The sequence below is a fragment of the Mobula hypostoma genome, chromosome 1 (genome assembly GCF_963921235.1).
Source record: "Mobula hypostoma chromosome 1, sMobHyp1.1, whole genome shotgun sequence".
In the NCBI taxonomy this organism is placed as follows: Eukaryota; Metazoa; Chordata; class Chondrichthyes; order Myliobatiformes; family Myliobatidae; genus Mobula; species Mobula hypostoma.
In genome coordinates, this window is record NC_086097.1 from 175,625,749 (window position 1) to 175,638,658 (window position 12,910).

A 12,910-nucleotide genomic window follows, 5' to 3' on the forward strand; every position below is an offset into this window, starting at 1 on the left:
ATTAATGCAGTTAAGATGTTTTTTTTGCCAAAATTTTTATATGTGTTTCAGGCATTACCAATTTTCGTTCCTAAATCTTTTTTTGATAAAGTTGACTCTAAAATTTCTTCATTTATTTGGCAGAATAAGAATCCGAGACTGGGTAAAATACATTTACAGAAAGCTAAGAGAGATGGAGGTTTAGCATTACCTAACTTTAGATTTTATTATTGGGCTATTAATATTCGACATATGAAATTTTGGTTACTTGACCAGGACATACTATCTATTCCTAAATGGGTAGCATTGGAATTACAATCTGTTCAGGGTTATACACTTGGTTCTATTTTAGGTTCCTCTCTTCCTTTTGATTCGAAACGTCTTAAGCAGGTCTCTAACCCGATAGTTAAATATGCTTTGCGCATTTGGTTTCAATTCAGAAAATTTTTTGATCTTAATCAATTCGGGTTAGCGATTCCTATTTTAGGTAACATATTTTTTCCTCTCTCTTTTACGGATCGCGCTTTTCAAACTTGGAAGACTAAGGGTATTTTACGGTTTTTGGATTTATTTTTAGATGGTTCCCTTATGTCTTTTGAACAATTATCTAATAAATATAACTTATCAAGAATACATTTTTTTAGATATTTACAAGTTAGAAATTTCCTAAGTACTATACTTTCTTCCTTTCCAATGCTTCCTCCTATATATATTTTAGATTCGATAATTAACCTTAATCCATGTCAGAAAGGTGCATCGGCTATGATTTATAATATTATTATGAAACTCAGGAAAGCTCCATTTGATAAGATTAGGGTAGATTGGGAACAGGAATTGGGGCTTACCATTTCTGTGGATGATTGGGGGCAGATTTTACAATTAGTTAATACTTCCTCTATTTGTGCTAAACATTCCCTAATTCAATTCAAAGTGGTTCATAGAGCACATATGTCCAAAGATAAGTTAGCGCGTTTTTACTCGCATATTAATCCTTTCTGTGATAGATGTTCGGGGCAGATAGCCTCTTTAACTCATATGTTTTGGTCTTGCCCTACTTTGGAAACTTTTTGGAGAGATATTTTTAATATTATTTCTAAGGTATTAAATATAGATATCTCTGCTCACCCTATTACTGCTATCTTTGGACTACCTAAAATTTCTAGTAATCTTTCCCCTTCAGCCTGTAGAATGATTGCATTTCTTACTTTAATGGCGAAAAGATGTATTTTACAACATTGGAAAGAGCTTAATGCTCCAACTACCTTTTTTTTGGTTTTCTCAGACGATTTTATGTTTGAATTTGGAGAAAATTAGAAGTAACCTTTATGATTCTTCATTTAAATTTGAACAGATTTGGGGACCTTTTATTCGATATTTTCATTTAATGTAATATTTACCCTTCTTGTTTTTTTTTCACTGTTTTTAATGGAGGTCGGGATTGAGGACGTGATTTTAAGTTTAACTCTGTTTGGTTTCAAATTAGCCCATTGCTTTGCCTTGCTTTTAGTTAGCTGCACGGTGGGTTTTTTTTGGGGGTTTTTTTTTCTTTTTTTTTCATTGATATATATAAAATTTAGTATACTATTATGTTATCTTGGTTTCTTATGCTTAAATTACATTGTTTGTAGTATTTTCTTTTTGGTATTGTTATCTTTTGGAATTTTATTATACTTTAACATTGTATTAATGTTTATATGGCTTACCTTTTTTGTATACTTACTCAATAAAAAAAAAGAAAGAAAGAAGTCATCCTTTTTCCTGGAAGTCCATAATTATTGTTAATAATTCATTAATCAATGATAATTTCTGCTCAAAATTACCATGGCATGTGAAATAATTTTTTAGAAGCTTATTGCCAATTTGGGGACACACTGAAAAATGTTCACCCCACCAGTAGAAGGACCTCTGAGTTTTTCCAGCATTCTGAAGGTGAGAGCACAGGTGGAGGCCTGGAATGCACTGCCTGAGGTCGTGGTGGAGGCAAATATGCTAGGGGGATTTTAGAGGCCTTTTAGACAGGCACACGAATGTGCAGTAGATGGAAGGATATAACACTGTATAGGCAAAGAGATTAGTTGAATTGAGCATTTGTGCTAATTTAATTCAGGACAACACTGTGGGTTGAAGGATCTGTTCCTGTGCTGACTGTTCTGTGTTCTAAGGCATAATGAGGTACTTGCCTCCGATAGCCATGGCACAGAATATGAGAACATGGAGGTTATGGTGGCACAACAGTTAGGCCAGAGCTGTGTACACTTTTGATAGTCGCCCTCTAGGAAGGATGACATCTCACTGGAGAGGGTGCGGAGAACTTCAGGATGTTGTCTGGGGTTGAGGGGTTTAATTGAGAGACTGGGATAGGCTGGGTTTGTTTTTTTTTGAAGCAGAGGAGGCTGAGCAGAATCCTGTTGGTGGTATACACGATTGAGTGGCATAAGGCGGTAAATGAGCAGAAAGGTGGTGCGGCTAGTAGAGCTGCTGTCTCACATCTCCAGTAATGACTTGAATCCTGACCTGAGGTGCTAACTTTGCGGAGTTTTCATGTTCTCCTTATGACTGCATGGGTTTCCCCTGACTGCTCCACTCTATTCCCACAACACAAAGTCGTCGGGGCTGGGAAGTTAAATAGCCACTGAGGTAACACCCATTTCATAAAAAGTTTTTCTGCTAACCTTCCATGGTAAACACATGCCTTCATAGTGAGTGAGGTCAACCTACTCTGTTGGGTAAATTAGACCTTGTAGCTCCTCTAATACTGTTTTTAAAATGTGCATTTTTCCATTGTGTGTCTTTATTCAGTTGGAATAAACTGCAGAGTAAAATGAGCACTGTGACTGTGTGGCTAGTCAAACAGTAAATAGCATTGATTATTAAATTACAGGTGCAAAGCTCAGCAATCGGGAGAGGGCAAAACTATGTTTTAGGGCAACAAGATGTCAGCATTCAGAAGGTGAGCTCAAATTAGAGTGATTTTTCTCATGTCTTGATGTGACTGCATTTGTAATCACAAAATGAAGGGCAATCATGATAATGTTTTTGCTTCCATAGCTACCTCATGTACAGAAGGAAGGTATATATTTGCAGATATCGTTTTGGGAAATGAGCAGGTGAGTAGGCTTTAGCTCTGTCTGTTCATGAGTGTTACTTTCAACGAATCATGGGATGTTAAGCAGCAATTAAACATTAATTGGACATTCTGATAGGTCTTGAAGTAGCTGCAGGTTTTGTTTATATTGAATGGCTAACATTTTAAGACAAAATAGGTTGATTTTTCAGGCCATGTCAGATGGACCATGATCATCTTTAATTTTCTATTCATGACTCAAGCAGCCACTTGGATCTCTTCTGATTGTAATTTCAACACAACATTCTCACCTATCTCTTTAATTTGCCCATCCTCACTTACCAAGTGCAACAATCTACAAGAGGAGTTCCACTTATCTGTGGGAGGGAAATGATAATGTTTGATAGAATCCCATTTTCTATGACTTACCAATCTTGAAACCCTGCAGGGTTTCAAACAGAGTCATCAACAATTTCTTCCTCCCCTTCCCAATGACGTTGCTCAACCTGCTGAGTTCCTCCAGCAGATTCAGATACCTGCAGGCTCTTTGTTCCATCTTGCTTATCAACTATTTATCTTCAACTCTGTTGAAAGTATTCAAAGACTTACAGTGCTATTTGACAAGAGTTCAAAGATTCACAGCCCTCACTTTCACTTCATCTGTCTTAAATGAGTGACTGCTCATTTTTAAAATGATCCCTACTTAGATTGCCCCTTATCTTCATATCCAACCTGTCAAAACCGCTTGTAATCTGTTGGTTAACTTATCTCCTCTTATAAACTCCTGTGGATACAAGCTTAATCAGTTCAAATATTCTTCATTTACAACCTGCCTTTTCTAGGTTCTAGTATATAAACCTTTTGTTGAACTGCTCCCAGTGGTTCTTCAGCAATAATGCTTGCACTTTCTCAAGAGACTAAGAGGCCTTCCACCATGAATTATGTGCTGTGGCCTCTGATTCAGAGCCTGTTGATCTGAGTTTGATCGTCCTCTCTTGAATTGATGCTCTTATTCACGAGGGTATATCAAAGCTCATGTCACTCAGCATTAGGGTGTAATGCAGTGAAATTGCATTCTTTTCCAAGCCTCTAGGGATATCACATCCGAGCAAGGAACAAATGGCTAAATGAGGAATGAAGGTATATTAATAAATTTTGATCGTCTGCACTTGCAAGGGTTGTATACCCATGCAGTCATAGAATTGTGTCGGATGAAACGAGGCTATTTGGCCTAACTTTGGACCAATGGACATCTTTCTCCCAGGAGGCAGGCCATATAGTCCTATATCTAGATGCTTGCTCAGACTTTTTTTGTGTCTGTCTCCCCCTATCATCCTGTTTCCCTGCTCCACTTCTCCCCCTTCCCAACCTGACTGCATCTGCCTGTCATCTTCCACCCCCTCCTCAGTGTTACGCTTCCTTGTTTACCTTTGCAAGCTTTTCTCTCCAATTTCAGTCCTGATAGTTTCAACCGAACCCCATCCCCACAGATATTGCTCAACCTGCTGAGTTCCACCAGGTTGTTTGTTGCTCCAGATTCCATCATCTGCAGTCTTTTCAGTCTCCTTGAATGCTGTCAGCAACCCAGCTTCAACTACTCTCTCAGGCAGTGTATTCCAGGTACTTGTCACTCTTTGTGTGAAAATAACTCTTCTTGTATCCAGTCTGAATCTTTTCTTCCTTATCCTAAATTTGTATTCAAATCACAAACAAGGGAAAAGCTGCAGATGCTGGAAACCTGATCAGCACACAAAATGCTGGAAGAACTCAGTAGGCCAAGCAGCAACTATGGGGGGGTGGAGTACAGTCAACATTTCGAGTTGAAACCCTTCAGCAGGACTGGGGGAGAAAGGCTGCTTTCTCCAGTCCTGCTGAAAGGTTTTGGCCCGAAACATCAACTGTATTTTTTTCCATTGATGCTGCCTGGCTTGCTGAGTTCCTCCATCATTTTGTGTGTGTTGCTCCTAAATTTGTATGTCTAGTTTTAGCTACCTCTGATATGGGGGAAAATTCTGTGCAGAACCGTTCTGTCTAGTCCCATTGATGTGCACTTGGGCCATAGCCCTCCATACCCCTCCTATCCATGTACTTACCCAAATTTCTCGTGTGTCAAAATCAAACCTGCATCCATCATTTCTGCTGGCAACTCATTTCACACTCTACCGACCTCTGAGTGAAATTTCCCCTCGTGTTCCCTTTAAACATCTCACCTTTTACCCTTAATCCATAGAAACCATAGAAACTACAGCACAGAAACAGGCCTTTTGGCCCTTCTTGGCTGTGCCGAACCATTTTCTGCCTAGTCCCACTGACCTGCACACGGACCATATCCCTCCATACACCTCCCATCCATGTATCTGTCCAATTTATTCTTAAATGTTAATAAAAAACCCGCATTTACCACCTCATCTGGCAGCTCATTCCATACTCCCACCACTATCTGTGTGAAGAAGCCCCCCCACTAATGTTCCCTTTAAACTTTTCCCCCCTCACCCTTAACCCATGTCCTCTGGTTTTTTTCTTCCCATGCCTCAGTGGAAAAAGCCTGCTTGCATTCACTCTGTCTATACCCATCATAATTTTATATACCTCTGTCAAATCTCCCCTCATTCTTCTACGCTCCAGGGAATAAAGTCCTAACCTATTCAACCTTTCTCTGTAACTGAGTTTTTCAAGTCCTGGCAACATCCTTGTAAACCTTCTCTGCATTCTTTCAACCTTATTTATATCCTTCCTGTAATTTGGTGACCAAAACTGAACACAATACTCCAGATTCGGCCTCAGCAATGCCTTATACAACCTCATCATAACATTCCAGCTCTTATACTCAATACTTCGATTAATAAAGGCCAATGTACCGAAAGCTCTCTTTACGACCCTATCTACTTGTGACACCACTTTTAGGGAATTTTGTATCTGTATTCCCAGATCCCTCTGTTCCACTGCACTCCTCAGTGCCTTACCATTAACCCTGTATGTTCTACCTTGGTTTGTCCTTCCAACGTGCAGTACCTCACACTTGTCTGTATTAAACTCCATCTGCCATTTTTCAGCCCATTTTTCCAGCTGATCCAAGTCCCTCTGCAGGCTCTGAAAACCTTCCTCACTGTCTACTACACTTCCAATCTTTGTATCATCAGCAAATTTGCTGATCGAATTTACCACATTATCATCCAGATCATTGATATAGATGACAAATAACAATGGACCCAGCACTGATCCCTGTGGCACACCGCTAGTCACAGGCCTCCACTCAGAGAAGCAATTCTCTACCACCACTCTTTGACTTCCTCCATTGAGCCAATGTCTAATCCAATTTACCACCTCTCCATGTATACCTAGCGACTGAATTTTCCTAACTAACCTCCCATGCGGGACCTTGTCAAAGGCCTTACTGAAATCCATGTAGACAATATCCAGTGCCTTCCCTTCATCCACTTTCCTGGTAACCTCCTCGAAAAACCCCAGTAGATTGGTCAAACATGACCTACCACGCACAAAGCCATGTTGACTCTCCCTAATAAGTCCCTGTCTATCCAAATGCTTGTAGATTCTGTCTCTTAGTACTCCCTCCAATAACTTACCTACTACCGACGTTAAACTCACCGGCCTATAATTTCCCGGATTACTTTTCGATCCTTTTTTAAACAACGGAACAACATGAGCCACTCTCCAATCCTCCGGCACCTCACCCGTAGACAGCGACATTTTAAATATTTCTGCCAGGGCCCCCGCAATTTCAACACTAGTTTCCTTCAAGGTCAGAGGGACCACTCTGTCAGGTCCCGGGGAATTATCCACTTTAATTTTCCTCAAGACAGCAAGCACCTCCTCCTTTTCAATCTGTACAGTTTCCATGATCTCACTACTTGATTCCCTCAATTCCATAGATTTCATGCCAGTTTTCTTAGTAAATACAGACGCAAAAAACCTATTTAAGATCTCCCCCATTTCCTTTGGTTCCGCACGTAGCCGACCACTCTGAACTTCAGGAGGACCAATTTTGTCTCTTACAATCCTTTTGCTCTTAATATACCTGTAAAGGCTCTTTAGATTATCCTTCACTTTGACTGCCAAGGCAACCTCATGTCTTCTTTTAGCCCTCCTGATTACTTTAAGTATTTTCTTGCACTTATACTCCTCAAGCACCTGATTTACTCCCTGTTTCCTATACATTTCATACAACTCCCTCTTCTTCTTTATCAGAGTTGCAATATCCCTTGAGAACCAAGGTTCCTTATTCCTTTTCAATTTGCCTTTAATCCTGACAGGAACATACAAACTCTGCACTCTCAATATTTCCCCTTTGAAGGCTTCCCACCTACCAATCACATCTTTGCCAGAGAACAACCTGTCCCAATCCACGCTTTTTAGATCCTTTCTCATTTCTTCAAATTTGGCCATCTTGGACCAGATCTATCCTTGTCCATGATCAAATTGAAACTAATGGTGCTATGATCACTGGAACCAAAGTGCTCCCCTACACAGACTTCCGTCACTTGTCCTAACTCATTTCCTAACAGGAGATCCAATATTGCATCCCCTCTAGTTGGTCCCTCTATATATTGATTTAGGAAACTTTCCTGAACACACTTTACAAACTCTAAACCACCTAGACCCCTAACAATATGGGAGTCCCAATCAATGTATGGAAAATTAAAATCCCCTACCACCACAACTTTGTTTCCTGCAGTTGCTTGCTATCTCTCTGCAGATTTGCTCTTCCAAGTCTCGTTGACTATTGGGTGGTCTGTAATACAATCCCACTAATGTGGCCATACCTTTCTTGTTTCTCAGCTCCACCCATAAGGACTCAGTAGACAAGCCCTCTAATCTGTCCTGCCTGAGCACTGCTGTAATATTTTCCCTAACAAGCAATGCTACTCCCCCACCTTTCATTCCTCTGCCTCGATCACATCTGAAACATCGGAACCCTGGAATATTAAGCTGCCAGTCCTGCCCCTCCTGTAGCCAAGTTTCACTAATTGCTATAACGTCATAATTCCACGTGTCAATCCACGTCCTCAACTGATCCGCCTTCCCCGCAATACTCCTAGCATTGAAATATATACACCTCAGAAGATTTTTACCACCACTCACAACCTTTCTATCAGCGGATTTGCTTGAACTTTTAACATCATTTATCTTCACTCCAGCCACACTGTCAGCTCTGGCACTCTGGTTCCCATCCCCCTGCAAATCTAGTTTAAAGCCTCCCCAATAGCACTAACAAACCTCCCTGAAAGGATATTGGCCCCCCTGTAGTTCAAGTGTAACCCGTCTCTCTTGTACAGGTCCCACCTGCCCCAGAAGAGGTCCCAATGATCCTGAAATCTGAAACCCTGCCCCCTACACCAGTTCCTCAGCCGCTTGTTCATCCTCCAGAGCATCCTATTCCTACCCTCACTGGCATGTAGCACAGGTAGCAATCCTGAGATTACCACCTTCGAGGTCCTGCTTTTCAACTTCCTACCAAGCTCTCTATACTCACTCTCCAGGACCTCCTCGCTCTTCCTTGCTATGTCATTGGTACCGATGTGCACCACGACATCTGGCTGATCACCCTCCCACTTCAGAATGTCATGCAATCGATCAGAGACATCCTTGACCCTGGCACCCGGGAGGCAACAAACCATCCTGGATTCTCTGTCACGACCACAGAACCTCCTATCTGCACCTCTAATTATCGAATCCCCTATCACTACCGCTCTCCTCTTTTCCCCCCTCCCTTCTGCACTGCAGAGCCAGACCCAGTACCAGAGATCCAGCTACTGCAGCTAGTCCCAGGTAAGTCATCCCCCCCAACAGTATCCAATGCGGTATACTTGTTGTTGAGGGGAATGGCCACAGGGGAACCCTGCTCTGCCTGCCCTTTCCTCTTCCCTCGCCTGACAGTGACCCAATTTCCTGTCCTCTGCTCCTTTGGTGTAACTACCTCCCTGTAGCTACGATCTATAATCTCATTCTCCCGAATGATCGGCAGGTCATCCAGCTCCTGCTCCAGTTCCCTTACGCCGTTTGTCAGGAGCTGCAGCTGGATGCACTTCTTGCAGGTGTCGTTGTCAGGGACACCAGAGGGCTCCCTGACTTCCCACATCCTGCAAGAGGAGCATTCCAACATCCTGCCTGGCATTCTCACTGCACTAAACAATCTGAACAAAAAACTTACCAGAACCTACCCTGGCCTCTGCCTGTTCTCGCCGAAGCCTGTTTGAGCCAAAGCCGTCCCACTCTGACTCAGTCCACTCTGACGATGGCCGCTGTATATGGAGGTCTGCTTTTAAACCTTGGCACGCTACGTCACACGCCTGCGCAGTGCAGACCCTTCTACCCGAGCAGTGTTTTAAAAAAAAAATGACTTTTTCTACCCGATTTCTTCCACTCTTCTTCTCAGCTGCTTGCTTCGACTGAAACAAGAACTGTTGAAATTTTCTCTTTTTAAACCTGGGCGCGCTACGTCACGCGCTTGTGCAGTGCAGACCCTTCTCCCCGACCATGACCTCTAGTCCTAGTCTCACCCGACCTCAGTAGAAAAAGCCTGCTTGTATTTACCCTATTTATACTACATATACCTCTATCAAATCTCCCTTCATTCACCTGCACTCCATGCAATAAAGTCCTGACCTGTTCATTCTTTCCCTATAACTCATGTCCTCAAATCCCAGCAGAACCTTTTCTCTGTACTCTTTCAGTCTTGTATCTTTCCTGTATCGGTGACCAGAACTGCATGCAATACTTCAAATTAGGCCTCACCTACATCTTATACAACTTCACATAATGTCCCAACTCTGTACTCATACTTTGATTTTTAAAGACCAATGCGCCAAAATTTCTCTTTTGACCCTATCTGCCTGTGATGCAATTTCAAAGAACTACGGACTTAAGTAACCTTACTTTCTCTGTGTAAGTCCTACTCTGGTTTGTCCCCCCAAGTGCATTACCTCACACTTCTTTGCATTTAAATTCTATTTACCGTTTCTCAGCCCATTTTTTTTGTTCAGCTGGGAGCTTTGATAGCCCCCTTTACTGTTCACAATACTCCCAATCTTGGTGTCATCTGCAAATTTACAATTCAGTTTACCATTTTATTATCCAGATTGTTGATATAAATGACAAACACCAACGTTCCCAGCACTGATCCCTGTAGCACACCACTAGTCACAGGCCTCTAGTCAGAGTCGTAACCCTCTACTACCACTCTCTGGCTTCTCCTGCAAAGCCATGGGCCCCTCTGGTTTCTGCACTAAACTCCCACTAGGTCCGATGGAACACCTTGTCAGGCCTTGGGAATTTGTCCAGCCGCATTTGCCTCAAGACAGCAAACACCTCTGCAATCTGTATATGGTCCATGATCTCACTACTGTTTTGTCTCCTGAGTAAATACAGATGCTAAAAATCAATTTAAGATCTTCCCCCACCTCTTTCGGCTCCATGCATAGATGACCATATTTATCTTCAAGAGGAGCAATTTGACCACTAATATTCTTCTTTTCTTTTTAATATATTTGTAAAAGCCCTTAAGATTCTCCTTCACCTAGTCTGCTGGAGCAATCTCATGCCTTCTTTTAGCCCTCCTGATTTTCTCCTTTTCTGTTCTTTTTAATTTCTTATACTTCGAGTACTTCATTTGATCTTTCTTGTCTATGTACCTCCTTTTTTTCCTTAAACAGGGCCTCTATCTCTTGATAATCAAGATTCCCTGAACCTGTTATCCTGGCCTTTTATTTTGACTGAAACATGTACCCTGTACTCTGAAAATTTCACCTTTAAAAGGCGTCTCACTTACTAAGCTTGACTTTGCTACTAATATCCAGTCACAAAAACAGTCCTCTACTATCACCCACTGTGTCTGTCTTGGGTTTTAGATACAGTGAACCATGTGGGATTGTGTCAAGTCATTCTAAAATTAGTATAAACCATAAACCATATGTACTGTGTTGCTGCAATGCAGTTTGTTACCAGTTCAAAAATAGTCATTCAAATTGTGATTGAGTCTGCCCTTGGCAAAGACATATTGGCCTTCCCTGGTTAAAGAAAAAGGATTGGAGGTGCTGGAAGGTTTGAGCAACACAGAAAGGAGCTGTAGGAACTCGGTGGTTAAGGCAGCATCTATGAAAGGAAATGGATAGTAAATGTTTTGCATCAAGACCCTTGGTTGTCCAGCTGAAGCGTCTCAACCTGAAACATCTTTGATCCACTTCTTTCCATAGATGCTGCCTGACTAATTGAATTCTTCCAGCTCCTTTTGTTTGTCACCCTGCCTTTCCAATTGAACAAGCTTCTCCCTCTGGTTTTTCCAATTACATTCCCTATCACAGGTCTGTAGTTACAGGCTTTTCCCTGCTACCTTTCTTGAAAAGAGAGACCACATTTTCTATCCTCCAGTCACCTGGAACCTTGCTTGTGTTCAGCAAAGATTTAAAAATCTCTGCCCTATACTCCAGCAATCTCTTCCCTGCCTTCCACAGCAGATACCATCTGATCCTGGGAATTTATCCACCTTCAAGCCCACCTAGCCATTGAACTAGGAGGCCCACACTAGGCTTTTCACCTGTTAACTAAGGCAGCAGTCCCCAACCACCGGGCCACAAAGCATATGCTACCGGGCTGCGAGGAAACAATATGAGTCAGCTGTACCGTTCCTCATTCCGTCACGAATTGTTGAACTTGAACATAGGGTTGCCAACTGTCCCGTGTTTGCCGGGACATCCTGTATATTGGGCTAAATTGGTTTGTCCCATACGGGACCGCCCTTGTCCCGTACTTCCCCCGCTAAGGTAGAGCATTCCTATGAAACCTTTCGTGCCGAAATGGCGTAAAGTGAAGAAGCAATTACCATTAATTTATATGGGGAAAAATTTTGAGCGTTCCCAGACCCAAAAAATAACCTACCAAATGATACCAAATAACACAAAACCTAAAATAACAGTAACATATAGTAAAAGCAGGAATGATATGATAAATACACAGCCTATATAAAGTAGAAATAATGTATGTACAGTGTAGTTGGGAAGATTAAGCCAGAACTGATTTGTGGGGGGAAATTGGCACGTACAGGCATGTGCACGTCACGTATGCGCATGTCACGCATGCGCGCACAGGTGCCCGCACAAGGCTTCATGGTCATGGTAGTCTTTCTCGGGGTAAACACAAGTGTCCCGTATTTGACTACTACTTTTGTCCCTTATTTGGGAGTGAGAAAGTTGGCAACCCTAACTGTAAAAGACATTTTGAGGTGAGTTTAACCCTACTTGAACACCCACTGCCCCCGGTCGACCAGTCCGCAAGAATATTGTCAATATTAAATTGGTCCACGGTGCAAAAAAGGCTGGGGACCCCGGAACTAAGGTCTCCAGCTACAAGCTTAGTTTCCTCTGAACAGCAGTGAAATGTATTCAACCTCACCTATACGTTCTGGCTCCAGGCACAGAATACCTATGTTGTCCCTAATGAGCTCCACATTTTGCCCTTAACAGACTAAAAGGTGATTTCAGATTTACCTGAACCCTGTCTGCTAGTGTGTCTTTTTTTTGTGTGATCTATCTAACCTTCCTAATTTCATTTTTATGCTCCTACTATTGATGGGTCTCTCTCATCATTAGTTCCCTATCCATTTTCACTCCGTACTTCCCTCAATATCCATCAACATCAATGGTTTCTCTGTAATTGTTACCCCTAGCTTTTGCCCTTCCAGGAACATGTTGACCTTGAACTCTTAGAAGTTCAGGAACTCAAAATTTGTTGCTGATTTGCACAAGGTGTGGTATTTTTCAGATAATTGGGTAGTATACTATGAAGATAAATATAGCTCTTCCTAAATAAAAAAAATTTTTTCATTTCAAAGATTTTTTTTGGCACGTGTACAAT

General features: G+C 41.8%; 1 protein-coding gene across 3 annotated transcripts in view; it reads left to right on the forward strand.

Annotated features, from left to right (window-relative positions):
* Positions 1-12,910, forward strand: part of trappc8 (trafficking protein particle complex subunit 8) — a 186,117-nt gene that overhangs the window by 150,751 nt on the left and 22,456 nt on the right. For all 3 annotated transcript variants that reach the window (XM_063060131.1, XM_063060134.1, XM_063060143.1), the window contains 2 exons: positions 2,861-2,929; positions 3,028-3,086. In XM_063060131.1, coding sequence (XP_062916201.1) covers positions 2,861-2,929; positions 3,028-3,086 — 128 coding nt within the window. The remainder of the gene's footprint in view (positions 1-2,860; positions 2,930-3,027; positions 3,087-12,910) is intronic.